Source organism: Balaenoptera acutorostrata, chromosome 16 (genome assembly GCF_949987535.1).
Source record: "Balaenoptera acutorostrata chromosome 16, mBalAcu1.1, whole genome shotgun sequence".
NCBI lineage: Eukaryota > Metazoa > Chordata > Mammalia > Artiodactyla > Balaenopteridae > Balaenoptera > Balaenoptera acutorostrata.
The window spans coordinates 63,298,101-63,325,592 of NC_080079.1; the positions used below are offsets into that span (position 1 = coordinate 63,298,101).

A 27,492-nucleotide genomic window follows, 5' to 3' on the forward strand; every position below is an offset into this window, starting at 1 on the left:
GTTTCTTCACAGAGCTGTTGTGAGCATGAATGCGAAATGTAGCCTGTGCCGTGTGCACTGAGCAAGGCGCTGAGGGGTAGAGGGTACAGGAAAAGGGTTTCTATCCCGTAGAAGCACGGAGTAGTGTGATCAGTCACATGTAAGCCTCCCCCGCGGTGTCCGGTGCTTCTCATCTAGGTTGGGGGACGAGGGTGTGCCAGTGTGTCAGAGATGGCCATGGTTGGGTGAAACAGGAAAAAGGCCGTGGCAGCTTTCAGCTGTGTGCGGTGTGAGTTATGTCCTGCGAATACAGATCTCTCTCCCTCGTGTTCCTGCCTCTTAGAAATCCCTTCCCTGCGACATATGCAAGGACGTCATCACTGCAGCCGGTGACATGTTGAAAGACAACGCCACTGAGGTGAGCCGCCACCAGGGTGTGTGACTGCGTGTGAGCGGTGGCCGTGTGGCCACGTGCATCGGTTCCGTACAGAGCTGTGACTGAGGGCGTCCAGCGAGGAATAATGGTCTAGGCTCAGGTCGGAAATAACTGTCCTGTGGGCCACAGACTGCTTCTGTCATGTAATGTCCCCCACCCCCATCCTTTAAAAAGGTAAGAACCATTCTTAGCCACAGGCTGTACAAAAGCAGGCCGTGGGCCCTAGTTTGCTGACTCCTGGGCCAGGCGTCAAATGCCCGAGGTTGATTGGGATTTTGTATCACATGCTGTTAACCTTTAGGTCCATTTTTGGTGATTTCTGCTCAGAATTCCCTGTGCCAGTGAGACTGCAGGTCAGAGGGTCTTCGTTTTGAATAGTGCTCGCGTCTGCTTTTTGCCTCACTGACCTGGCAGGGCCACGGCTCCACACTAGCCCTCTCCCAGGTCCTCTTCCCCGAGGGCCACTGTTTCTAGCCTTCACGTTTCTCGAGTTGTGGAGGGCCTCTTGCTTTCAGCCCATTTGTGGAGAAGAAGTCCATCCTGGTCCGACCCTTGCCTCTGTCCTCTCTAGCAAGAGATCCTTGTGTACTTGGAGAGGACCTGTGACTGGCTGCCTAAGCCGAACATGTCTGCCTCCTGCAAGGAGATCGTCGACTCCTACCTCCCGGTCATCCTGGACATGATTAAAGGACAAATGGTACGTGATGGAGAATAGATAGACTCTTCCTTCAAGGCACCTCTGGGGCCCAGGGGAGGTTCCAGACCAGATTACAGTGACTAAAATGGAAAGTCCGTTCATAGACTGAGATTTTGTCAACAGATCTTTTATACAGTTTTCGTCCAAAATGGCTTTGGCACAGCAGACCACTCTGCTTGTAACGTTCAAGAGTTGGGGAGGGTATGGGAAATGGGAACTCATAGAATTAGTGAAGGAATGTAAACTGGTATAACAGTTACAGGTGCTGATTTGATAACTCATGTCAGCTACAAGGATGCTTGACTTTCATTCAGTAAGTATCTGTTATGCATAAACCATGTGCCAGAGGTTGGGTTTTCAGCAAGGAACAAGGAACCAGGTTTGTGGAATTTGGAAGGACCCTAAAAACCTCCAGTGGGGCAGGAGTGTCCTGAGATGGGACCAAGGTTTTGGTGAGGAAAGCAGGGGTCGCATCACGCAAGACCTTTCAGTCTGTGTTTCAGGATTGCCAGCGCAGCGGGGAGGTCTTGGAGGGTTTCCCGGGGAGAAGTGAGAGGATCCTTTTTCCAAGGGGTTGGTCTGGTCTGGGTCCCACCAGTTGGGAGTTGCAAGAGGGGAAGCTGGCAGGACGGTCAGGTGTGAGATCTGGTGGGGACGGTGGAGGCGGACAGCTGCACGTGGTCTTAGTGGATAAACGGACGGGACTTGCTGGTGGAGGGGAGGAGTTAGGCATGTCTTCCAGGTTTGTGGCTGGCACCTCCGGGAGGATGGTGGTGGAGCCATTTGTTATAATGGAGCCGTGGGGCCGGCCGAGCAGGTTGGGCGGTTTAGTTTGAGATGCCTGTTAGCTGGGCGTGCGCACGTGAGTCACGCCAGGAGATGAGGAAAGGGAGAATTCGAAGGCACCAGGTGGCCTGTTTCCTTCTGGGGAGAGGATTTCCACTTGTGCCTCTTTCCCCCCAGAGCCGTCCCGGGGAGGTGTGCTCCGCTCTCAACCTCTGCGAGTCTCTTCAGAAGCACCTGGCAGAGCTGAATCACCAGAACCAGCTCGAGTCCAATCAGATCCCGGAACTGGATATGGCTGAGGTGGTGGCTCCCTTCATGGCCAACGTCCCCCTCCTCCTCTACCCTCAGGACGGGCCCCACAGCAAGCCCCAGCGCAAGGTAGGCAGTGGGCCTGGCCTCCCGGGGCCCCGTCTCTGGTTGGGTTTGAGCTGCGACACAAAACGGGGCCGGCGTGTGCATACAGCTCTCAAACTGGGGCCTTATTGCTTTACTTGATTCTGCAGTTCCACAACCCACCCTTCAGATGGTTGTGCCATGGAGGTTCTGAAGAACCGGGATATCTAACAGACGCAAAGATTGTTCCCCCTTCCCGTTAAGCTGTACTATAATCAATGCCCACTTGATTTTAAACCTGTCAGTCCCTTTAGAGCCTGTAAAAACACATTAGGAACAGTTCAGGGACTCAGCCCTGGTGCTGCAGTTACGAGCATGTTGGAATCTGAACGCTTAGCTATTTTTAGGAATATGCAGTGTTTACAGACCAACTGCCCCTGTCTCTCTAGGCTGATGGGGACGTTTGCCAGGACTGCATTCAGATGGTGACTGACGTCCAGAATGCTGTGAGGACCAACTCCACCTTTGTCGAGGCCTTGGTGGACCATGCCAAGGAGGAGTGCGACCGCCTGGGGCCTGGCATGGCCGACATGGTGAGCCTCACCTCGTGCATCACAGGATGTTCTGGGCCAGGGAGCTGGGCTGTGGAGACAGGAGTGGGGGAGCCAAGAAAAGTTCACTTCCTGGGGTACCACTTTAAGTTGCAGCCTAAGGGCTTTGAGGAAGAGATGTTCAAACAATTCCCTGTTCCCGGAAAGTAGCCAGATATGTGGTGGGTACTTAAATACTTGGTTGGTTAATTGAGTTTGGGTATGTAACAGAACTCCTTGGACAAAAGAGTGGAAGGAGAAGGAGACCACTTTTGTGAAGACTTTTTTTTTTTTTTCTCGCAGTCACCACAACTTTTTTTTTTTTTTTATAAATTTATTTATTTATTTTTGGCTGCATTGTGTCTTTGTTGCTGCGCACGGGCTTTCTCTAGTTGTGGCGAGCAAGGGTTACTCTTCATTGCGGCACACGGGCTTCTCATTGCAGTGGCTTCTCTTGTTGTGGAGCACGGGCTCTAGGTGCACGGGCTTCAGTAGTTGTGGCACATGGGCTCAGTAGTTGTGGCTCGCGGGCTCTAGAGCGCAGGCTCAGTAGTTGTGGTGCACGGGCTTAGTTGCTCTGCAGTATGTGGAATCTTCCCGGACCAGGGCTCGAACCCGTGTCCCCTGCATTGGCAGGCGGATTCTTAACCACTGCGCCACCAGGGAAGTCCATCACCACAAATTTAAGAAACAACAGTAGAACCACTTAGAACCCTGTTTCGGTTCTCAGGCCTGGCTGTTGTCTATTCGTAATTCTAGGTGTGCTGTCCCCGCCGCCAGCAGGGTGGTTGCCCAGGGGAAGCCACGCGCCTGGCTTGTAAGAGGCTCACCCGGGATGCCTTCTTTACTTTGGTGAATGTTGGTCCTCCAGGCTCAGAAACTCTTCATTAGCCCCGTGGGGGGTTTATGTCTTGGACCCTGTTCCCATTACCCACACTCATGAGATTGATGTCTAAAACCAAAATGCCATTTAGTACCCGACCACTAATAAACCTCTGCAGGACTGGATGTGGGGAGGCCAACTGTAAGAAGTCCGTGGGTCTGGGATCTAGAGCAGCCTTTCTGGGTGGGAATGGCTGGCTCTGGGAGCTAAGGGTTCCTTTCTGTTGACTTAACTTTCTTTAAAGCCTGTGAATCTTTTAGCCTCATTGAAGTATCTTGGTATATTTGCTATGTCAGTTGGCTTCCCCAGGTTAACCTCTCTGAGGGCTGTCATATCACCCTCAGTTTTCTCACGTATAGAGACTCCCCAGTCATGACCAGATAGGGTCTGCAGGAAATAACCTAGATTTTTATGAAAATCATTATAACTTAACTGGATTATACTGGATTTAAACTTTATAATCCTGTCCAAGAATGTGTGAACGGATTTGAAAAGTAATCTCGGATCCATCGGCAGTGTTATCTTGTAGCCACACTCACTCTAAATTGCCACTGAGTAGTTGCCGTGTGACCTCGGGGAAAGTATGGGCCATGAAAGGAGATTGGAGGACCTCATCTCTAAGGGCCTTTGGAAAACATTTTCAGAACACGTTTGCACACATGTTTTCCTGTAAGGTATGGAGTAACCAAATTGCCATTTTTTATCTTATTGAGACTTGCCCAGAGCAGACATTGATGATTCCACTCTTGGAAACTGGCTTGGTACTCACCTATTGACACTGTTGGAAAGGGTGGGTTTTTGGTGTGTTGTTGTAGCAATGAGTTTCACTAACAGTCTTTTTCTCTCTCCCCAGTGCAAGAACTATATCAACCAGTATTCGGAAATTGCTATCCAAATGGTGATGCATATGGTAGGTGGCAGGGGAAGCTCCTTGTGAGCATTTTTCTTTGTCTCAAACTGTGATTTCTAGGATTTTGAAAATTATATGGTTTAGTTTCCCTTTTACCTTTGAGTACTGAATTGGGCCAAAATGAGCCCTCTTTGACCAGCAGACTGTCCACCTGCAACTCAGTACCTCCCCCTTGCCTTCCCCAGGTCGGGGAAAGGCTGAAGCAGGCTGACCCCTGGGACTGCCCTGCTGGCTTCCTGGCGGTTTGTTTGCCGGTGCATATGTGAGCTGGCCATCAGATTTCTAGTATCTGGCTTTCATTCTGGGACCCTTGGGAATAGTCTGCTCTGTAGCTAGGCCAGGCCTGAGGATTGCTCTCTTCCAGCCTGAGTTCTGAGGGGGGAACATCCGCCTCCCAGAGTTGGTCCTGCACTCTGCAGCAGTGTTAGCTGTAGCTGCTGCTTGAGCCCGTAACTCCTGCACTTGCTTCTGATGCATCCAGGTGGTAGGGGCATTCTTTCATGATTAGAGGTAGAAAATATCCAGAAAGCACAGTGAAGCCAGCTAGATCCATGCAGCAAACTGTACAGAGCAGGGAGGTCTGAAGGCATCCTTACATGGGGAAGGTGCATTGGCCTCCTGAGATCTAATCTGCAGTGGGTGAGGGGTGAGTTGTCCTTTTCTTCCTCTGTCATGCTGACTTCCTAACTATGTTGAGATTGGCCTACAGTCCTTGAGTTTGTTCTCCTTAGGGCCAAATAGATACACATGCACATCCCTGTTTCTTCCCTTAAGATAGGTAACTAAGACTGGAATTGCTGAGTCAAAGGGCAGGGCTTTTAATACACAGGCTTACCTCGAAGATACTGCAGGTTTGGTTTCAGACCATTGCAGTACAGTGAATATCACAATAAAGTGAGTCAAACGAAGTTTTTGGCTTCCCAGTCATATAAAAGTTATGTGTATACCACACTGTGGTCTGTTACGTGTGCAGTAGCATTAGGTCTAAAGAAACAATGTACATACCTTAATTAAAAAATACTTTATTGCTAAAAACCATTAACCATCATCTAAGCCTTCAGTGAGTCATAGTAGTAATATCAAAGGTCACCGATCACACAACTCACCATAACAAATTAGTAATGATAAAAAGTTGAAATATTGTGAGAATTACCAAAATGTGACACAGAAACATGCAGTGAGGAAATGCTGTTGGAACAATGGAGGCCAATAGACTTGCTTGAAGCAGGGTTGCGACAGACCTTCAATTTGTAAAATCTGTGAAGCTCAATAAAATGAGGTATGCCTGCATTGTCAAACCAGCCTTCCAGGCTGGCATTTGGCCACCTGGGGGCAGATTGCCCTGAGACCTGGGCTGGGGATCCCTGACCCCTCCGGGTGTATTTGATATTCTGACACACGCCCCTGATTTGAGCAGCCCTGTGTCCTGTTCCCGGCTGCTCATCACCAGCCTGAGGTGAGGGCCTTGCAGGCGTGGTGGGCTTGGCTTCTGAGCAAGCAAAGCCCCTCACAACGTGTTTTCTGGGGACCTGCTGCTCAGTGTTTTGCCGTGGCGTGTTAGGGACATGGGGATGGTGCACCAACAGGCTGGGGGCAGCGTGGTCTGACCCTTGAAGGAGAGAGTAGCTTTCAGGGTCCCCATGTGCATGCAATAGTAGGAACAAGGTAGGTTGCTGATAGGTGACTGGAAGGGCATTTCACCTAAACTTCTGGTGACAGACATCCTTATACCTGGTTAACTGCTTGATTATTGTTGTTTTAATTTTTTCTTAACTGTTGTGTCCTTTCCTTTCTCTTATTTTCATCTCCGATTTCCTGTTTTTTTGTTCAACAGCAGGATCAGGTATGTGCTGGGAATTTGCTTGTAGTAGTGGTCTGCTGCTGCTGCTTGTTAATTTTGCTCATCTTTTTTTGTACGGCATCATCAGCTCTGACAGACACAAGGAAAGGTTGTGAAAGGCAGGCTCCCTCTCTACGTTAATAACTTGGCTGGCAAGGGAGCTTCTGCATCTCTCCTGTGTGATTCAGCACTGGGAGGGGTCAGGGGCCTCACTTCCCCTTCAGGGGGCCCAGCAGATGAAGCCCACAGAGCCTTGCCCTCTGGTCGGAATCAGCGCCTAGCCAGCCACGTGCAGGCCCCCAGTGTGGTGGGGAACCATCGGTGGCCTCAGCTTCCTTCAGTGCAGGCCCAGCTTCAGTGGGACACCTTGTTTCTGTCATGATTCAGGAGAGCGTTGCATGTCATTGGTCGTGTTTTTCATCGCCCCAGAAATGCTTCTGCTGCATGAGCAAGTCATTTGCAGATAGCGAGCAGGCTGTTCCCCCGTCTGTTGGATCCAGAGAACTGGAAACAGTCTCTTGATTATGGCTTCTGCCCCTCTGGGTGACGGGGTCCTTTGGGTTCTGGAGCCGCACGAGACAACTCAAGAGCCAGGCCACTGGTGGCAAAACATGGGGACCGAGCCCCCAGACTAGACTTACCGCGCTAGTGCCCTTTCGGGGTTGTACTGAGCACTGCCCTTCTTTTGAGTACTGGCATCCATTTTTAGAATTAAAGATTTTCAAAGGTATTGTGAGGTCTAATAGGAGAGGACTTTGGTTGAAATATTTCAGTTTTCACCTAGGCCTCCTCAAGGAGCTAGTACAGCAAAGCTGATCTGAGACAAAGCAGCTGCACCTCCTGATCTTTGTCCTTTTTCTAAAAAGCTTGCTGTATCTTCAACCCCTTTCTGATTTTTGCCTGTTCTTAAAGCCTGCCAGAGATAGGATACTTCTAGGATATACTTTTCAGACTTCTCCAGCCTTATTTAATTTTAGAGCCTTTTGCGTATTAAAAGATGAACCATAGCCATGAGCTACTCTTTCCCCTTAACAGGGCCCGTTTTAGCAATCCTGTTCCCGCTGCTTTATGGTTTGCCGGTGGGAGCAAATGCCGTCAGGTCAGAGCTAGTTGCATTTGTTTTACAAAGTATACCAAAGTGTGTATACTTTACTTGCTCTTGGCCATTGTCGTAGTGAAATGGTCAAGATGTTGTCCAAACTATCTAGTTCTTCTGTGGTTTGGTGTCTGGAGGGGAAAGGGGATCAATCTGGAGACCTTGTGACTTGAAAAGATTCATGACATGGGGAGACTGGGTTTTCTTGTGTACTGTGTGTGTGTGCAATTGTGAGCATAGAATGTGGCTTTTTAAAAAGCCAATATTTCCCCTTAATGCATCATTTTAAATGGTCCTGCTACTGAAAGATCTGGTGTGGTTTTATTTCTAACAAACACATTTGGCTTTCTGTTAGTTTATGGGCATCGTAGTTCTTCCTCTAGAAAGAACATGTAGCTTATTACTTCCTCCTGAGGGCGAGCCAGCTCAACTGAAAAACAGGTTCTAGAACAGACCAGGTGTCCTTGGAGTTGATTCGATTGCCCTTGAAAGGTGCCAGGAATTTTGCTTCCCTGGGTGCTCCCTGGCTGGAGCAGATAGTGGTTCTGTCTGATCACTCTTCAAAGCTTTGCATGGCCTCCTTCCCCATGTGAAACTGGTACATCTGCATTTGCACAAGCCCCTTTAGATTTAACGTGGAATCTTTGCCTGTCTGGGGGGCAGTCAGCTTTGACACTGGGTCTAGGATGTTCCTCCAGCACCCCGACTTTGTGTGTAGCGCGTGGGACAGGGGGTGGTGGGTTTGGGCCTGCCTCTCACTGCTGCTTCTGTGCTCTTTTTAGCAACCCAAGGAGATTTGTGGGCTGGTTGGGTTCTGTGACGAGGTGAAGGAGATGCCCATGAAGACTCTGGTGCCTGCCAAGGTGGTCTCGGAGGACGTCATCCCTGCCCTGGAGCTGGTGGAGCCCAGAAAGGTACCCGGTGCCACTGGTTTACGATGCCCCGCCACTCCACATCGTCACTCCCTACAAGGCACACACTCTTTTGGTTCCCTGCTTGGCTTTTCAAGGTATTTGAGTTTGACACCATTAGTTTACAGTATCCCCTAAATTGACGCAGCACCCCTACCCTCGTACATTTATTTCCTTGGTTATAAACCCTGGTGCTCATGGGATCAAGTCTACGTTTTTTAGCACACCATTCGAAATCATTTTTCAGTGCCCGGCTCCAGCCGAACCTTTCCGATGTGCTTTCTGTGGCCTCGCCCACCTCCTTCCCCATGCTGTAGCCGTGGTACAAACTTGATGTTCCCAGAACAGGCGCCCAGCCATGTGATGTCTTATCACGTGGCACTTGTGTGCACTTCTTGTTCCAGAACTTCCCATGTCAGCGTCACTTGACCTTTAGCTGTCTCGTCTCCTCCTGTTGTCTGCTCTCGGCACGTGTGCTGTGTGGACCACACAGGGGTTGTGTCTGGCAGAGTCAGGGAAGCACTGCTGCTGCCCTTTTGTCCAGTCGAGACGCTCAGAGGCTCTGGCCCATCTTGCTGACTGCATTAGTGGCTGGAGAAGATGGAGAGTTATAGCTTGTACTCTAGCCACATGTGATACTTAAAAAAAACAACATTCAGTTCCTCGGTTACACTAGCCACATTTCAGGTGCTTCGCAGTAGACTCATGTGGCTAGCGGCTGCTGTATTGCATGGCATGGCCAGAGAATGTTGCCACTATCACAGAGAATTATGTTCAACAGTACTGTTTTATCAAAGGTAGGCTCTGGAAAAGCAATCTCAGGCGCTGAGACTTGAAACGCAAGAGCAGACCTGAAACATGTTTAAAACGCTGTCTTCTAGACAGTAGACTAACAAACAGTGAATCCTCTCTGTTCCTGCTCCCCCGTTCACCTCCCCAAAATGAACGCTGAATGATGAGGTGATTGTAACCAAACGGACATTGAATGACAGCTCTTTGGGGTTGGGGGACAGTTTCACTGCTTCTGTTCCTGGTTTTGGGGTGGTGGTAGAGGATTGGGGAAAGGGATGGGTTTCCCACCGTATAGGAGCAGCAGGGCCTGGGGCTTGGCACTGGGAGGAAGCCACACCCCATTCTGAACGCAGCAGGAAGTGGCCTTTGTGTGACGCTAGCCTGTCCTGGCCTCTGCCCCACTCCTTTAGAGGAGCAGGACCCAGGAGTGAGGCGAGGGCCTCGGTGTTAGTATTCTTCTGCCCCTTCAGCAGAAGGATCCGGTCCCGGCGAAGGCTGATATTTACTGTGAGGTGTGCGAGTACGTGGTGAAGGAGGTGGTCAAGCTGATTGACAACAACAGGACCGAGGTACGTGGATTTCGGGAAATGCTGCCATTGCAGAGGGAAGCGCTCCTGGCCCTGGAGCCAGAATGGCCTGGTGGGAGGACCCAGCCCGAGAGCTGGGTTTGGCCCTTGTGGGTATGAGACACCAGCCTGGGAGTCGGAACCACCACCTCCCAGCAGCGGATCCCTCGGGGCTGGGGCCGGAGGCAGCCTCTTTGCCCTGCTCTGTAGGTCTAGCCTTTGGGGGAGAAAACGGCACCTTGCTGTTGGTCGGCTCCCTGGTCACATCAGCATTTTCAGAGTCTCTCCCACCCCATGCAGCCTCCCATCTTCTCACATGAGCCTCTGTTCTTGTGTTTCAGGAAGAAATAATTCATGCTTTGGACAGCGTGTGCTCGAAGCTGCCCACGTCCTTATCCCAGGAGTGCCAGGAGGTGGTGGACACTTACGGCAGCGCCATCCTGTCGATCCTCCTGCAGGAGGCGAGCCCTGAGCTGGTGTGCAGCATGCTGCATCTCTGCTCCAGCCGGGGGCTGCCTGCACTGACCGGTGAGCCCAGTGCGTGGGAGGCTGGCCGGCCCCTCTTGGCTTAGGGAGGGCCTTGCCAGCACTGAGCCTGTGCTCTCTTGCGTAGCACACGTGATGCCGCGGAAGGACGGTGGCTTCTGTGAGGTGTGCAAGAAGCTGGTGGGCTATTTGGACCGCAGCCTGGAGAAAAACAGCACAAAGGAGGAGATCCTTGCTGCCTTCGAGAAAGGCTGCAGCTTATTGCCTGACCCGTACCAGAAGCAGGTATGCTGTGGGCTGCTTTCGGCCAGAATGTCAGAACCTGCTTGGGACATGCAGGAGCTGGGTAGCTCACTGAGTGTACTGCTGGTTGAAGTTTTGAGGGAGAAGCAGCCATTTCTGCCTCTGGCATGGAGTCCACTCAGATTTTCTTAAAGGTGCTCTGTTGGCTCAAGTGGAGCCACTAGGGGGAAAAGAACATGAGCAGGTGTGGGTAGGTGTGTCACCTGGGCAGGCAGGGAGGCCCTGGGCCCACTGGGCTGGGAAGGCCAGGAATTCTGGTAGAAGAGCATGGCCAGCGTCCTGCACTCTGCTTGGCCCCCCTAGACCCACATTGCTGTTTCCCTAACAGTGTGATCAGTTTGTGACGGAGTACGAGCCCGTGCTGATAGAAATCCTGGTGGACGTGATGGACCCTTTCTTTGTGTGCCTGGTAAGTGGCGTTGGGCCGGTATGGGTTCCTGAGCGGTGTGACCTGGGAGGGAGGTGCTGCATGGACCCTGGAAGGGTTCCTCTGAGATTCGGGGCCAGGGTCAGAGTCTGGGGTGGTGTGTGGGAGAGCCAGGCGTCCAGGCCCCACCACTTTACTCAGCAACCCTGCCTTTTCTGGAAAGTGCTTATTAGAGCTCTGATTCTAACTGCTTCTAGAAGCTGATAATCATCTCAGTTTTGAAAAGGATTAGCTGAAAAGAAGATCTAATTCTTCCGCCTTCTTTCTTTTGACCTTATAGAAAATTGGAGCCTGTCCCTCAGCCCGTAAGCCTCTTTTGGGAACTGAGAAGTGTGTCTGGGGCCCGAGCTACTGGTGCCAGAACATGGAGTCGGCAGCCCTGTGCAACGTGAGTAGCTCAGTAACTGCTGCCCAGGTCCCCCCGCCAGGCAGGCAGCTCGAGGGAGAATCTGCTCCAACAGGCTCCTGGGCAGTCAGCTGTACCCTGTCTTTGGGGAAGACTGAGGCCCAGAGGGGCAGTTAGGCTTACTTACGGCCACCAGCAAAAGCCGGGCTCACTGCATTCTTGTCTTTGAGGAGGGAGCAGTGGCAGTGGATGTTCTTCAGTGTTCTTTGCTTCCACTTTCTTGCTTTTGCCTTCAGTCCCCTGGTGACAGGGTCAGATTTGCATGAGGTCACCCGAGGGATTGCACAAAGCCCATCGGATTCTTGCACAAGGTCTCATGCCTCTTGGGTCACTCTTGCCCCGGCTGGCGCCCGGCCTGAATCTTCACCCAGGGCCCAGCGGAGCTCTTCTTGAACGGCCTGGGAGTTGGCTCCTGGCTGGGCAGCTACTGCTGGGTGACCCATGCTGCGTTCCTGGGTGGGGATGTTTCGGCTCAGCCTCTGTTACTTAATGTTCCTTTTTGTGCAACTTCTGCTTCCTCGTGGGGGTTCTTCATGACCAGTAAGCCGGCGTCAGGGCCGCTGCAGGGAGGATGGGGAGGCCCACCCTGCCGAGCCCCTTGCCCCAGCACCCTCACCCTGTAGCACGGTCAGTGGTGGAGTGGATTTCTGTCGCCCTCCTGGGTACCCGGGCCCGTTTCTGAGCTGGCCTGAGCTGGTGTATACCTCTGACTCTTGGGTGAGGAGTTCTGCCTTGGGGGCCTCGATGGAGGGGCTCAGGTGTGTAACCAGAGGAAGGGGGTCCTGGGTCCTACCTGTAGGGGTGCTGTTCATCCACTGCTCTGGACTCCTGCCTTATGAGTCCCCGAAACTCATAGCCACCTACTATCCCCGAGTTTAAATGAGATGCTGTCCCGGGTCTTTAGCATCTGGCGCCATCCCGGCTGATCTGGGACAGGATAGCGGGTCCCATTTTTGGGTGCCGGCTGATGCGCTAATGGGCCAGGGATAGGGTTTGTCACCTGCAGACTAAACTGTTTCCTCTCTCCTGTCAGGCTGTCGAGCATTGCAAGCGTCACGTGTGGAACTAGAAGGCACGGTCCGTCTTAGAGAAACTGCAGCATCTTTTCCTGCTTGTGTGTCTGGGGGAACGAACACAGATCTGTTGGCTTTGTTGTTATAAAAATAATAGGACCCCTCTCCCTCAGTCCCTTTCTTCTCGCCCTCATCTTAGCATTGCTGTCAGCATGCCGCTGGCGTAGCTGCTTCAGTGTCCCTTTCCTCTCTGCTAGATGGATGCCGACATACCGTACACTGGAGGTCTTTTGAGTCTGTCCCTGCATAGTGGTTACCCGGAGGAGGAGAGGGGGCTCGGGCTGTGGGCATGAGCCAGAGCCTCTTGACTGAGGTTGTCCGTCCTCCTGGATAGGCCTTGGGTGCTGAGGCCTCTGGAGGCCTGCTCTAAGGAGGGACCTTCCCTCTTCGTGGGCCTGCTGACTGCCAGACAGACAAAGGCAGTTTTTATATGAAAGATGAGAGGCTCAGAATAATTACTAGGCTTTTTAAACAAACAAACAACGTGGTTCTCACTGTAATAGAGCTGCTGGAAGTAGCTGCTCAAGAGACCTGGTGAGGCCGGGCTCGCTACCCTTGGGTCAGCCTTTGATTTGGGTTTCCTGTCTTTCCTGGTTGATGCCCTGTTTGTTTGTTTGGAGTTCTGTGGTTTGGGGTGGGAGGGGAAAAAATCTGCCTGAATGTAACCTGCTAGCTCTTTGTGGAGGTCCTGGGGGCCTGCTTTTGTGTGTGTGGACAGTGGTGACTGCGTCATGCCTGCTCTTGTGTCCACCCTGCTGCCCAGCGCCCCCGTTGCTCTGGGCAGTACAGCCCCCTTCCCCCCTTCTTGCAGATGGTCTTTTTGACCTGCAAATAAATGTGGATGACAAGCTCCTAAGCCTCTGGCTTGGCTTCCAGGTAGAGGGGCTGCTGGCCTGGGGCCTCAGCCGTCGCCCTGCCTTCTCTCCCGTTTGGCTGCATCTTCTCCTCCACTTCCAGTTGCCAGGAGACAGACAGACAGCAAGATGTGCAGTTGCTATTAAATGAACTTACTTACCGATTTTTTTGTTTGTTTTGCACTAAAATTTCTGTGATTTAACAATAAAGTCTGTCAACCAGAGGCCGAATGTTTCTGTGACACCTCAGCCAGAAGAGTTTGGCTGCTGATGAGCTCCGAGGCCGTGAACCTGTAAGTGCCCAGCAGTCCTATGGCCCCGTTTGGCCAGAGAAAGAAAATGCCATCTGGTCCTCCCTGACAGACCTGGGGCCAGCAGTGGGCAAGTGGTCAGGGGAGTGCCCCCAAAGGTGGGTCCAGAGCTGCCCTGTACTTATCCCCCAACCCCCCAGCCCAGCCCCACGGGTAGTTTACCAGAGCCAGAGTGACTTGCCGGTTCCTTGTGACTTGCTTTTTTTTTTTTTTTAAATTCAGACCATTCCAGAAACGTTCAGTGCGTATCAGTTGAACAAAACCAAGGGGAGAATATGGAGGGAATAACTTAATTTAAAAAAGGAATACACACGAACACGCTATATTCAAAACCCAAGGGAACATCAGTTGTTTTATGAGCCCGGCACGTTTGGAAAGCCAGTGAAATGGAGAGAATGCCGTTGGCTGACATTGACCACGTCTGTGTGGGGAAGCAGGGATTACTCACTGCCCCCACCTGGATGTCTGGCCAGGGATGTGGCAGAAACGCACTGGGACTTGAACTGGAGTCAGAGAGTCAAGGCCAGGCAGGGTATGCCTGCTCTGGGCTCCCTCCCCGGTGCTGGACTCCTGTGCCGTGAGGTGGGGTGGGAGGGGAAGAGGGCCGGCTTGGCCTCTTTCAGCTCAGCCTGGGCTGAGATGATCCTCAGACTCCTGGGCTCTCGGTGACCCTCCTTACCTCGTTCTTAGATACTCACCATTTCTGTTTGGTTTTCTTAAAAAAATAACAAATTTTATGAAGGTAGAGATCAGATGCCGAATGAGCGTCTGGCAAAAGCGGAATCTGAGCAGCTGACGTGGGCCCTGCTGCTGGGCCAACCCAAGGCTGCACGCCCAGAGCTGCCTGGGGAGGGCCCCTCCCCCCGCCCGGAGGTCCTGCCCCTGCTTTTGCCCCGGGAGGGGTGGGGTTGGGCTGCTCATACCCGTCGGGCTCCCCCCATCTAGTCATAGCTCTGTGATCTCCAGGGGGCTCTCCATGATCACGTCGCGAAGCTTGTGCAGGGGCGTGGATTTGGCGGACTCGGTGCGGGCGTTGCGCTCGAAGGCGCTGGCCTCGGCGGTGGTCAGCGTCTCCAGTGAGCGGCCCAGGCCCTTCTGGTCATCTTCGGGCAGGCTATTGAGGTCGGTGGCCAGCAGTGTGCCCGTGCTGCCATGCATCACGTGGATCCCGTCTGGCCCTTTGAGCTCCGTAGGCGGCTTGTGGCAGAAGTGCAGGCTGCCCTGGCCGGGGCTGCACTCCCCTGGCTCCTCTTCCAGCTCAGTCTGGATCAGCTGCAAGAGGCCGGGACCCCCCCGTGTTCAGGGCAGGGCCAGGCCCTGAGCAGGTGGATGGCCCCGAGTCCCACCTGCTATGGGCCTGTTGCCTCCCTGCTGCACACGAGGAACCCTGAGCTCGTGCCGCAGCAGCCCTGTGTGGCCTGTGACAGTGTTTCTCAAACTGGGTACAAAGGGGAGCCATGGATACTTCTGGTGCTACAGATGCGTTCTCCAGAGCACGGGCTTCCTATGAGAATCTTTCATATCTCCTGTATTCACTTTGATCTATAAAGACCCTGTGACTGCAGTTGTGGAATCTGGATTTGTTACCACGTTGGCCTTAAGCAGGATCAGCTCCTAACTGTGGCCAGCTGGAAAGTGTCCACAGTTGAAGCTGGAGGGGATTAGTAAGGTAGAGCAGAGACTCACAAATGGCGCTTTTGTCCTGTGTGGAGCTGTTCAGCTGGCCAAATCTGGGTTTTTAGATAAAGTCTGGCTTTCTAAAGTGTTGACATATCACTGCAGGCAAATAAATATGTATATCTATTTGACCCTACAGCCACTTTCTTAAAATGACATCACCTCTCAAAGGTATCTTCTTGGGGCTCGTCAAATCTAAGAAACACTGCCTCAACACCCACCCACCCCTGGGGAAGCCCGCTGTGGAGGCCAGATAGCAGAAGCAGAGCCCGCTGTCTGACTCTCTGAACCCCCGCCCAGTGCAGTCTTGGGCCCTAGCTGCTGATCTCGAGACTCCGAGGAGGATGAACGAGAGAGAGAGACAGCACCCCCAGGGCTGGGGCACAGCACACAGCTCCCGGCCCACCCGCTACCTCGGAGATGGAGGAGTGGCAGGAGGAGGCTTTTTGCACCATCCGCTGTGCAAAGAGCTTTTTGAGCCGCAGGTAATCCTCCAGGACCACCTTCAGCAGCGAGCCCTGGGGGAGGGAAAGGGTTAACCCCCAACCAAGGCCCTCCCCTGCCTGCCCCGCCCATCACTCACTCCCATAACTCGGGTGGGGGTGATGGAAGGCACTCGGGGAGTGTAGGATGTACAGGCGTCTGATCCTAGGGTAGAGGACTGAGAGCAGAGCCTGGTGACAGCGGCCAGCCAGAACCCACGTGGGCTTGTATCTCAGAGTCCCGGCCTCCGGGACACTGCAGGCTGAAGCGGCTCCTTATCAGCCAGGGGCCCTGGCCCCTCTCTGCCTTGGTGTTCTTGCCCCCGTGGAGGGCAGGTCTAGCTGAGTCCCCAGAGGTGGAGAAAGCTGTTTCTCAGGATCCTACCCCCTCCCTGCATCCTCTGGAGTAAGTCCGAGCTCAGCCAGGGGTCTGGGTGCAGGAGCTGCAAGGAGGGCTCACCTTGATGGGCCCCTCCCGGATGATCTGGCCCAGCTTGGCAATGTTGTCATACTCCTGGATGGCCGCCCGCAGGTACCGGTCATCATCAGGCTTGACTGCTGCTGGTTCACGCCCAAAAGTTCCCTGGGGAGAGGGGGTGTGTTAGCTGGAGCTGAGGTAGACGGCGCGCGTGCAGGGCAGTGGACCGGTTCCCCCCAGCCACCCAGCTCCTTGGCCAGCGATGGCAAAGACCGTACGCTACCTCCACCCTGTCCCTCCCGACTGTCCACACCCCATCCCTGCCCCGGCCCAGGCCTGGGCTCACATGGGTGCGGGTAGGGCTGCTCCACAGGTCGGCGATCTCACTCAGGTTCTCCGGCAGGTCATCCTCGTGCTCTGCCTGGGCAGCCAGCTCCAGGTTCCGGCAGAAAGGATCCAGCCACACGGGGTTGGCCCTGCAGGTGGGGAGTGGGGTTGACGGGAGGGTGAGGAAGGCAGGCTCGAGTGGACAGATGCCCTTGAAGCTCGCCCCTAACCACCCCCCGCCGTTTCCTGGGCCGTAGTTGTGCTTTTCACAGGACTGGGGCTTCAGGGCCTTGAGAAGTAGGGACCTTGCCTGTGGTACCCGTGGGTGCGTCCTCCCGCCTCAGGATCCTGCTAGAACCAGGACAATGTGTCCATCTGGATCAGCTTTGGTGCAGAGGCCTCGCCCTGTATCCGATGCCCAAAGCCTACGCCCCCTGGAACTTGGGACCCAGTCAGGGTGGGGAGCCCAACTCGGTGGAGAGAGAGGGGTACCCAGCCCAGCAGGGGGCGCCCACACCCCAGGTTTCAGCCAGTCCATGATGCCCTCAGTGCTTGAGAGGCAGCGGGGACTTCTCCACTGCAGCTGGGTCCTGGGTGGGTCTCCCCAAAGTGCACCCGGCAGGGTTCAGGGACACCACTTCTCACTCACCCGTCAAAGGAATACTTGTTGGTGTTGGGCATGTCCATGATGTCGACGAAGCCGCGATTCCCTGCAGGAGAAGGGTTGGGGCGTGAGGGGAGGGTAGACCCTGCTGGGGCTGGGGAGCTGGGCCTTAGCCAGCCCTATGGGGCCTGGGCTGTCACCCTAGGCCCTCAGGGGCCCCTCGTGCCCTCCCACCTCCCCACCCATCACAGCCCTCTGACCTGCCGAGCCAGCCACGATGGCTTTGAGCTTCCTCTTGTGTCTGGAAAGAAGCAGAGGGGCCGGTGAAGGAGGCTGCGGCTGGGCTGGCGTCTCAGGGCCTGATGGCCCTGCCTGCCTCCGTGACTGTCCCAGCAGCGGGGCTGGTCAGCCTATCTCAAAAGGCAGGGCACGTAGGGGTCACTCACACGGTCCTGTAGTACCAGTTCATGAGGATGAAGAGCATGGCAGCCAGGAAGAGGAGAATGGCCAGGACGATGATCGCCATCTAGGGCAGCAGGGCCAGGGATGAGTGGCTGAGAGCACCCAGGGCAACAAGGGGATGGTGGGGGTGGTGTCACCAGGGGTACCTGCAGGGCGGACATGTCATCGGGCAGCCGGACAGAGATGGCGGGCTGCACGTCTAGGACGTTGTAGTTCCGGAATAGATTCCTCAGCTGCTCCTTGTTTTCATCGATCATCTGGATCACCCTGGGCGAGGGGCAGGGGCCTCAGCTCCCATCCTCCGCCGTTCCGCAAGAGCCCGTCCTACTCAGGCCAGCCTGCCCCCACATTCACCCCCGACGAAGCCTTGCAAGATTAAGGCCCACCCAGCTCGGATAGCTTTGTATCTTACAGGGTTTACCATCCCTTCACACAAGCTCCTGTCTGATGCTCACAATTGCTGTAATACTCCCATTTCACACATGGGGAGAGTAAGGCTCAGGGGGGTGGAGCTCTGCTCATACACCCAGACTGTGTTCTCTCTACCTGCCCTGCCCACGTCTGGGGTAGAGCCCCCATACAGCAGGCCTGATGGCGTTATCCGTGCCTCCTTAGTGGGTCCCCTCTCTGACTTCCAGGGCAGTGAGGCAGACCGAAAGACAGGCTGAGCACAGACGCCCACCCACCGGTCCACGTCCAGGATACGGTTGGTTTCGCGGTTCACCACGTGGATAAGCAGCTCTGTCTGTGCGAAGTTCACCCGACCCTTCTTGTCCACGTGGAACTAGGCAAGAAGGGGCATCATGGGGTGTGCGGCAGGAGCAAGGGATAGGATGGGCGCCTCTTCTAGCAGCCTCTCCTGCCCTACCCTGCCAGTAAACCCATCACTACTGAATGCTCACCAGGGACCAAGCTCGATGCCAGTCACTGAACCAGGCACTACTATTAGCTCCCATTTTACAGATGAGGAAACTGAGACCCAGAGACTCGGAAGGACTTGCCCAAGGCCATGCATCTAGGAAATGACTGATCCCTTTCATACCCCTGACCTCTCTGCAATGCCCTGTCCCTGCGGCCTGGTCCCCCTTCTCCCTCCACTGCCCCTAGACCCAGGGTGGGTTCATGGGGTACCTGCACGTCATCAGTGTTGACGATGGCACCGGTGATGTTGGAGAGCAGGCGGATGAACTCCTCCTCGAAGCCACGCACGCGGTCGGGGATCTCATTAATGACGATCTTGACCCGCTGGTCATCCCTCAGGATGTAGATGCCAATGATGGCTGTGTCATTGTGACCTGCCAGGTCCCGGGCCACAATGTCCACTACAAAGTAGCCAGGGCTGTAGGCCATGAAGAGATCGAAGGTGCGCAGGATGCCGTCCACACTCCCTGTAGGGAAAGCCCAGGGGTGGTGAACTTTTTCTGGAGAATTCTAAGTTTTTATTTAAACATGCTGCATAATAAAACACAACTTGGACAAGTTTGGGACTCTGCTGTCCCATGCTGGGATGCTATAGAACACTTCTGAGTTCCCTCAGTATCATCTCTCTGTCTCTTACACATACACATGTGCTTCGTAATTCCACAACCACAGCTGAGAGATGACCAGCAGTGGTACAGCATAGTCTTCTCTTAAAAGACAGTAGACCTGGGTTCAAAATCTGCCACTTTCTAGCTTTGTGACCTTTAGCAAGCCTCTCTATGCTTATTAAGATAGCAGTGGGAACTCAGAGGACAAAGGGATGGTGTCTGGTTGTGTGACTGGAGGTGGCAACACATGAACTAGACTTCAAAGGGTGGTTAGCGGGAGCATATCTGAAGGCAGAGTTGAAGGTCAGGGTGGTATTCCAGGAGGTGAAGGCCGGGGGAGGATGGTGTGGAGCAGGCTGAAGGGATGGTGAGCAGTTCAGCCTGGGTGGGCGCAGTGCCCTTAAGGGTAGTAAGGGGCTGTGAAACCAGAAAGAGGGATTAGGAAGAAGACCTGGTGAGCCTTGAAAGCCAGGCCAAGGAGGCTGGATTGATTGCTGTGGGCAGAGAAGAGCAGGGAAGGGGCTGGAGCTGGAGGTGTGGTAATGTGACACCCACTGGGACACGTTCTAGAACCTAACAAAGAGATGTTCAGCTATCCACACAGGCAAATTCACAAGCAAACATGCATACTTTTACATACAAGTGTGCTTTGTACACTTGGGGAAAATTCTGGCTCCCCAGTGCCTACCTAGCACAATGCCTGATGCAGGCGAGGCTGAGGTGCACAAATGGAAAGATAGGTGGATATATGGAAAGGAGAATGGGAGGATGGATGGATGGATGGATGGACAAATGGGTAGATGGGTGGGCAGATGGATGAATGAGAGGATGGATGGATGGGTGGACAGATAGATGAATGGGTGGGTGGATTGATGGATTGTTCAGTGGGTGGGTGGGTGGATGGATGGATGAGGAGACGGGAAGAAGAAAGAAGAGAAGAAAGTGGTTGGGTAGATGTAGAGATGGATAGGTGGATTAGAGGACAGATCAAAAGATAGGTGGATGAATGAAAGGATTAACAGATAATGGCTGGCTGGCTGAAGGATGGATGGATGGGTGGGTGGGTGAATGGAAGGACTGACACGGCTGGTTGGCTGGCCAGTTACCTATACCCTGGGGTAACCCTACAGACCATATCTCCTCCAGACGATAGTCCATGAAGTGGCTGGAGCCCCTACCCATCGTGAAGACATGGCCCACATCCTCAGAGTCATTGGCAAGGGCCCGGAAGTAGTGGATGGCCAGGATGCTGTAGAAGACGAGGCTGTTGTTGCCAATATCTGCATCCAGGGCCAGCACCTGGATCAACTCTGAGCCCACTTTAGCGTCGGTGGCCACTCCTGCAGGAATGGGCAGGCGGGTGTAAGCGGCAGAGCAGAGGCCATCCCACACCCCAGGCCCAGGCTCTGGTCCCTGCACCTGCAGTGTACTCAGCCTTGGTGAAGCGTGGTGGCTGGTCGTTGATGTCCTCCAGCACGACACGCACTTCCTGCAGGGTGAGGTCAGTGACCAGGTCCAGGGCTGGGGAGCGCCCACGGGGAGGTGTCCAGCTGCGATTGCTCGAGGCCTTGACGATGAAGGAGAAGACAGCTTCGCGCTCCCGGTCCAGGTCCCGCAGCACCAGCAGACGCCCGTCGGGCTGCAGCTGGAAGTTCTTCTCTTCGTCGTCGGCTGAGGGGGGGACCATGGCACAGCGTGAGGGGCAGGGCGGGGGCATATTTGGGTCATCTCCAGCCCCAGGGTAGGTAGGCACTAGCCCCATCAGGCCTCACCTGCGATGAAGTAGTACACGATGGCGTTGGGGCCCTCGTCTGCGTCCACAGCGCCTGTCACGTTGCCCACGAGGGTGCCAGGTGGTGAGTGCTCGGGCACTGTCATCAACTGGTACTGGGGGCTGCCTTTCTGCAGGGGGAGAGGGAGGTCATGGGAGGCCAAGGGAAGGCCTGAGCTTCTGGCTCCTGCCAGAGGGCCCTAGGCAGTGTTTTTGTGGGTGCTGAGGGAGTTTTTTGCCCAGGCCTTGTGGGGTGAGAGAAATTGCTGTAACCTCAAGGGAGCAAGGGCTGGGCCGGAGACACTCCAGCTCTGCCCTCAGGGAGTGTCACCCGTGACATCCGCCATGAGGGCAGGGCTGGGCTTGGCACATTCTCTGAAGTCTCCCAGCACTTAGATGGATGTTTGAATGAGGAGGGCATGAGCTTGAGCGTGCTCTCTCTGTCTCTGTCTCTCTCTCTCTCTCTCTCACACACACACACACACACACACACACAGTCTCCAGGGAACATTACATCCTAGGTGCACACAAGAAGAAAAAACCACCAAGTCAGAGAGTCTGAGTCCACATGAAGAGGTTCAGCCCCAGCTCACTAAAGCAGAACTGATTTTCAGGCTTCTTGTGTGAGCTCGTATACAAACATGGGAATGTCAGCTCCACGAGTCAGGCATTTTTGTCTGCTTTTTTGACTGCTGGATAGTGCCTTGACATAGTAGCTGCTCAATAAATATTTGTTCTGTGAAGTGCTGTGCAGTTTCCACGTGTAACCACGTGTGTCTACGGCACAGGAAAGTGTGTACACGTGTGCTTGCAGGCAGGTGAGTCCCTGTGTGGGTGTGACTAGTGCGGGGGATGGGTGAGCTCACCGGAGGCCTCACGAAGAGGGGTTCGTTGTCATCGATGTCCTCCAGGGCCACCTGCAGCGGCTGCATAGTCTCATAAGGCACCGGCTGGCCCAAGTCGCTGGCCACCAGGATGAGCTGGGGGGGTGGAGAAGTGCCGTCAGAGGAAGAGACGAAGGGCCCCAGGCAGGCATCCCCAGAGGACAGGTCACTACCCTCACAGACATTCTAGGTGGGGACATGGTGGTCCTGTGCCCAGAGCAAAGTCTCTTCTTCGGCCCTGCCCCTCACACTGGGCCCCGCCCCTCGTGCCAGGCCCCACCCCCTTACGCTGTACACTGCCTGCTTCTCTCGGTCCAGGCGCTGCGCGGTCTGGATGAGCCCGCTGATTGGGTCGATGGTGAAGTACTCCCAGTCCCGGTTGCCTGTTGTCTTCAGGAAGCTGTAGCGCACGGCCCCATTGAGGCCCTCGTCCTTGTCTGTGGCATAGACCTCGTACACGTTGGAGTGCAGTGGGATCTCCTGCAGGGGGCACGGGAGGGAGGCTCCTGGGGCATCTTGAGAGAATCCCAGCTCCCAGACCCGATGGAGCTCTTGTTCTTTCTCCTCACCTATCAGAATGTCCTCACCACCTAGCATCCTTAGGAAACGCCTGTCTGCTTGGCTGGATGCTCCCGGAGTCTGAGCACCTGCTAGAACATCCCTTCACCCCACCCCCAGCTAAGGCCACTGCCCACTGAAAGTCCAGCCTGGGATCCACCATGCTGCAGACTCTCTCAGGATGACACCCTTCCAGGGGCTATCCCATCCCTCCGATCCCACTGCATGCTGAGGTTTAGAAGACAGAAGGGGAATCCCAAAGCTGAGGCCACAGCCACCCTCTGTTTCCAGGTCTGCCTTGCTCTCTGCTACCCCAATCACAGGAGTTCTAGGTATCCCCAAACAACACCATCCACCCAATGGGGTACCTGAAAATGGGGGGCATGCAGGTAGGGTGACATGGTATGACATGGTGGCTAGAGACTGGACATGTGCATGCTAATCTGTTACTAAATCACCATGTGACCTAGACATGTCACTTCACCTCTCTGTGCCTCAGCCCCCCGAGTTCTTTGAGTTAAGTCTGAGATATCAAAAAACCCAATTTACGTCAGACATTGACCCATGAAAAGGCTGCCAAGGGCACAAGAAAAAAACAAGTTTCTTTGCTTTTAGTTCAAAAATTATCAGCTCAGCATGGTTTCACTGTTTATCTCATTGATCACGACAATCAGAAACTCCAAATGGCAGTTACATCTAATTGACAGAAAGTGGGATGACAGAGATAATTACTTAACAAATGCTGGTTGTTTGGGAGACATGAATCTTTCAAAATAGGGACCCCTTGAAGGGAAAAAACTAAGTAAAAGGGGGGCTTTGGCATGCAAAAGAACTAGATTATTGTTAATTGATACCCTGCCTCACTCTACAAAAAAAGATTTGAGGCAGCTTACAAGAATGTATACACAATAATAAGAGTAAATAAGTTAAAAAAAATCAGGGTAAAGAAAAAAATGGTTGGCAGGAAGATGGAAACTGAGGGATGGGAGATAAGGCGTGTGTGCTAAGTCCCTGCAACATCTTTCACGGTGGACTGACCACTATGAGCTCCCTAGTGGGCAAAGCAAAGAGGGCCACTGCATCATTGCAGTAGACACAGAAAGGGCAAATCACAAGGTAAAAGCATAGAGTTTCCTAGAGCTCAGCCCTGGGAGAAATTTCTCTTGTGGGACCTCAAAGAGGAGATAGAGTGACAGCAAGGACTTAACACTGACATTCTGAGATGTGGAGACATGCTGAAGTTTGGGGAGCAAAGAACAAGTGGGAGACACCCCAAGTATTCTACCAAGGAGCATTTTGGGCTTGGATGCTGAGAGGAAGGAGGGGAAGGGCAGGAGTCAAAGGAGTACTTCCCCATCTTTACAAGACAATTGAGAGCAAGGCATGAAAGAAGAATTGGAGATAGTCAGAAGCTCAGCCACTTCCCCTTGTTTCTTATTTTGATGCTCATCCTCAAGTCCCAGGCTGTCTCCACACTGGTATCAGCAGGAACAACAGACAGACGGAAGGGGCTATGTGTTTATTTTGAGACAAGTATAGGGGAAGTGACTTGCGGGGAGACTGTCCTTCTTGGCAGACATTTAGGAGCAAGAGATGGGGCATCTACTATTATAAGTCCCACTTTGCAGATGAAAAAACAGACTCAGAGAAGTCACTTGCTCGAGGTCATTTGGCTGGTAAGCGATAGAATCTGATGTGAATCCAAGAGCTTCTGCTGGCCCAGCCCTTCTTACTAACGACTTCAGTACTGCCCTGTGTGGCACTGAGCTGGCCCGTTCCCTACTCTGGCCTCAGTTTCCCTGGTTTCGCAGTGGGGGCCCCTTTACCCTCTCAGACTGCAGGATGACTGCAGGATGGAGAAGCGGGCTGAATCCTGGAAGGGGGTGTAGGTAGCAGGAGGCCCCGGGGGACAGCAGTACCTCTCTGATGTGGAGGATGGTGCCGTTGGGTGGGCGCACGAAGACGGGGCGGTTGTCGTTGACGTCGATGACCTCCACCAGGAGCATGGTGGTGCCCCAGAGCGGGGGCTGTCCGCCATCCGTGGCCACCACGGTCAGGTTAAACCTCTCGTAGGACTGCAGTGGCCGCTTTGTGGTCACCAGGCCCGAGTCCATGTCCACGTGGAAGGCCTCTGGCAGGTGGGGGCAGGAGAGCAGGGCATGGCTCCGGCTAAGCCATCCTTCCCATCCCTCCTCCTCCCCCTCCTCCCCCTCTTCCGCCTGGCCTGGGGCTGCAGTAAGGCAGCCTGCCCCTCCCACCCCCTAAGGCATCATCGGTGGGGAGCAGGCTACGTACCCACGCCCGGGCCCTCGAGGGAGTAGGCCAGCTCCCCATTGGAGCCCTCATCCTGGTCGGTGGCCATCATGGTGATGACGGAGGTGCCCGCTGGCTCATTCTCATACACGCTCGTGCTGAACTGGGGCTTGGAGAACTGTGGCCGACAGTCATTAATGTCCAGCACCTGGATTACCACCTGGAGGGGAGGTTGAGCTCAAAGGTCAGGAGCATATTGGGGGCTGCTTCAGGTGACCCGGTCACACAGGATTAAGCCGCGGTGGACAGTGCCCACTGTTTAGTCTGACCCCAAACTACTTATTTAACCCCCTGACCCTCAGTTTCCTTAGGTGTACATTGGGGACAATAGGATTTTATCTCTCAGGGGCTTGTGAGGCTTGTCCGTGATGGTATATGCGCAGTCCCTGGCCTGAGTAAGTGCTCAGCAACTAGTACTGCGGTTAACAGGTAATCTGTGTCTGGGTCCTGAAGCAGGGACTCCTCCCCACCTATCTCCTACTCTGTCCTCTGTTCCTTCCCACAGTGGCCCCATATATCTGACTCTAATTTCTGGACCTTAATGCTCGACTGTCATTCCTCCACTCCCAAAGGCCCCTCTTGACTGGGATTTGTGTCTGGCCTGGGACTTGGCTCTGTCTGCTGACCCCAGAGCCCAGGGCAGGTCCTATGGATACACCAGGAGGCCCTTTTTCCCTGGCTGCTGTGGCCCTGCCTGACTGCATCCGTAACAGAGCCCTTCACAGCCATGATTTTAAGAACCCCTTTCGGTGCACAAAGCGCTTTCCCACCTCCCATCTCCTGGACTCACCACCAGGCTGGGAGGAAGGCATCATCACTGCCCCTGCCCTCCACTCCCTGCAGCTTTGACAACCGAGGCTCAGAGAGGTTACATGACAAATGCAGTGTACTCAGCTAGTGGAACCTTAGTCTTCTGACTACAAACACTGTGCTTTTCCCAATACAGCACATGCCTATGTGACAGGACAGAATGCAGGTATGTGTGAGTGCTCCCAGCCCTGTTGCCTACCTGCCAAAGAGAATTCTTCTTTGCCCACCCGGCTTCTCACCTCCCCACCCTTCAGGAGACTTTTCTTTGGATGGTTAGGTTATTGTTGAGAATTGGAAGAACTGAATACAGAAAGACAGGACTGGAAAGGGCAGAAAGAAGGGGGAGGAAGAAAGAGAAAGCGAAGTCTTGAGGTGTGGGACTCTGGATGGAAATGGGGACAGAGCCTAAAGGTGGGATGCTGGCCTCCCCAGAGCAACTGTGTGGACAGTAGACCTGGAATGGAAATGGGGTTGTGAATTTGATCCCTCATGAATGTTCTTTAAGAGACATAAAGATAAGTGCTTTATAATTATGTTTGGTTGCTGGACTGTGTTTCTTTCAATGGGACGTCATGGAGACACTGGGCCATGTGGAGCCCCAGCCTTTATTTGGGTTACGCCCAGTTATGTTTAGCTGCCTTAGCAGGGGTTTGACACAAGAAGTTTCTCGTGCAGAGTCCCCATCTCCCTAAGCCACAGCCATCGTGAACCCCCAGCTAAGCTCTTGCCTCTCCTTCCTGCCACCACACCTCTTGAGGGGCCAGAGTGGTTCTGCTCCTGCCCTGCAGCAGCCATTCTCTAAAGGCTTTGCCTACTGCCTCCACAGTGGCAGTCCTTAGCGTCTCTGCTCCACGCAAGGGTCCCTCACCTGCACCGAATTTTCTCGACGGTTGCTGGCTACATCCCCAGGGTTATCTTTGGCCAAGGCAGTCAGGATATAGTGGGCCTTCTTCTCCCGGTCCAGAGAGGACAGAACATAGATGTCACCCTAGTAGAGGGAGGGTGGAGTCAGGTCCTTCATCAATTCAACAGATATTTATTAGAGCATCTGCTATGTGCAGTCACTGTTCTGGGCTCTGGAGATACAGCACTGAAGAGACAACAGACCCTGCCCCGTGGAGCTCTCATTCTAGTGGCTCTTCTGGACCTTACTACCCCAGTTCACCTGGAGATGGGATGAATGGCCCAGGCTGGAGCTCACTACCTGGCCAGGTACAAAGTAGTACTGCATAAGTATTCACTGTTCATAGTGCCAGGCCAGGAGTGTGTTTTATTGTTCACACCAAGAGGAAGGAGAGAAACCCTGCTGAAAGGGCAGAGTGCAGGGGGATGTGGGCAGGCGGTGGGAGGGAAAGTCCAGCTCCAGCCCCACAGCTGGGGAAGGCCCTGCCTGGCCAGCCACCCCCAGGCCACAGGGCTCTCTCGCTGTACTGCAAGAGCAACTTTGAACCAATTTGCCGACATTTAAAATCATCACCCATCTTTTCTCTTGAGCTTCTGCATTCCCACAAGTCTGAGACCCATGGGAGCATGGGGGCTGTGTCCATGGGCGCTTCTTCCCTCTCCCAGCACTGAGGATAGGGCCATGTATACAGTAGGTGCTCAAATACTGTGCCCACTTTCTGCAGAGCTTCCTAGTTTTTGACAGTTTCAAAAAGCAGTCGCACGGACTTGAATCAAGTCTTCCGGTCTGGTGGAGACATATCTCAGTTTTTGTCCCACAAGGGGCTAGTTCCAAAAGACTGGCCACTTCCTCCCATGTCTCCTGGGACAGAAAGACCGCAGTCTACAGGATGTCTGGGACTCTGAGAACAGGGCTTGCCAACTTGGCTGAAAGACCTCTGAGGCTATAGATGTCCAGGTGGCAGGACCCAGAAACAGGGCGATGACTGTAACACTTTTGGTGGCTTCTCAGCCTGTGACCCTGGGCCCTTCCCACTTCCCACTCCCCAAACCCAGGCCCTCCGTTGCCCACTCA

General features: G+C 53.8%; 2 protein-coding genes across 3 annotated transcripts in view; one reads left to right on the top strand and one right to left on the bottom strand.

Moving 5' to 3' along the window:
* The window catches only part of PSAP (prosaposin), a 32,381-nt gene extending 18,789 nt beyond the window's left edge, over nt 1–13,592 (top strand). Inside the window, exons 3-14 of one of the 2 annotated variants that reach the window (XM_007167720.2) lie at nt 323–397; nt 987–1,112; nt 2,076–2,276; nt 2,681–2,824; nt 4,558–4,614; nt 8,333–8,464; nt 9,724–9,822; nt 10,161–10,347; nt 10,433–10,590; nt 10,937–11,017; nt 11,316–11,423; nt 12,475–13,592. In XM_007167720.2, the coding sequence (XP_007167782.1) occupies nt 323–397; nt 987–1,112; nt 2,076–2,276; nt 2,681–2,824; nt 4,558–4,614; nt 8,333–8,464; nt 9,724–9,822; nt 10,161–10,347; nt 10,433–10,590; nt 10,937–11,017; nt 11,316–11,423; nt 12,475–12,510 (1,404 nt within the window). In that variant the 3' untranslated portion in view covers nt 12,511–13,592. The remainder of the gene's footprint in view (nt 1–322; nt 398–986; nt 1,113–2,075; nt 2,277–2,680; nt 2,825–4,557; nt 4,615–8,332; nt 8,465–9,723; nt 9,823–10,160; nt 10,348–10,432; nt 10,591–10,936; nt 11,018–11,315; nt 11,424–12,474) is intronic. The other variant, XM_007167721.3, reaches the window with a different exon arrangement.
* A 286-nt stretch (nt 13,593–13,878) lies between these two features.
* The window catches only part of CDH23 (cadherin related 23), an 86,513-nt gene continuing 72,899 nt past the window's right edge, over nt 13,879–27,492 (bottom strand). Inside the window, exons 21-37 of the mRNA XM_028162962.2 lie at nt 26,383–26,502; nt 24,687–24,864; nt 24,311–24,522; nt 22,122–22,313; nt 21,816–21,929; nt 20,951–21,080; nt 20,598–20,849; nt 20,357–20,518; nt 18,781–19,037; nt 18,336–18,433; nt 17,796–17,916; nt 17,634–17,713; nt 17,448–17,488; nt 17,233–17,293; nt 16,603–16,732; nt 16,299–16,421; nt 13,879–14,951 (exon numbers count right to left, since the gene is read on the bottom strand). Coding sequence (XP_028018763.2) covers nt 14,625–14,951; nt 16,299–16,421; nt 16,603–16,732; nt 17,233–17,293; nt 17,448–17,488; nt 17,634–17,713; nt 17,796–17,916; nt 18,336–18,433; nt 18,781–19,037; nt 20,357–20,518; nt 20,598–20,849; nt 20,951–21,080; nt 21,816–21,929; nt 22,122–22,313; nt 24,311–24,522; nt 24,687–24,864; nt 26,383–26,502 — 2,598 coding nt within the window. The 3' untranslated portion in view covers nt 13,879–14,624. The remainder of the gene's footprint in view (nt 14,952–16,298; nt 16,422–16,602; nt 16,733–17,232; nt 17,294–17,447; nt 17,489–17,633; nt 17,714–17,795; nt 17,917–18,335; nt 18,434–18,780; nt 19,038–20,356; nt 20,519–20,597; nt 20,850–20,950; nt 21,081–21,815; nt 21,930–22,121; nt 22,314–24,310; nt 24,523–24,686; nt 24,865–26,382; nt 26,503–27,492) is intronic.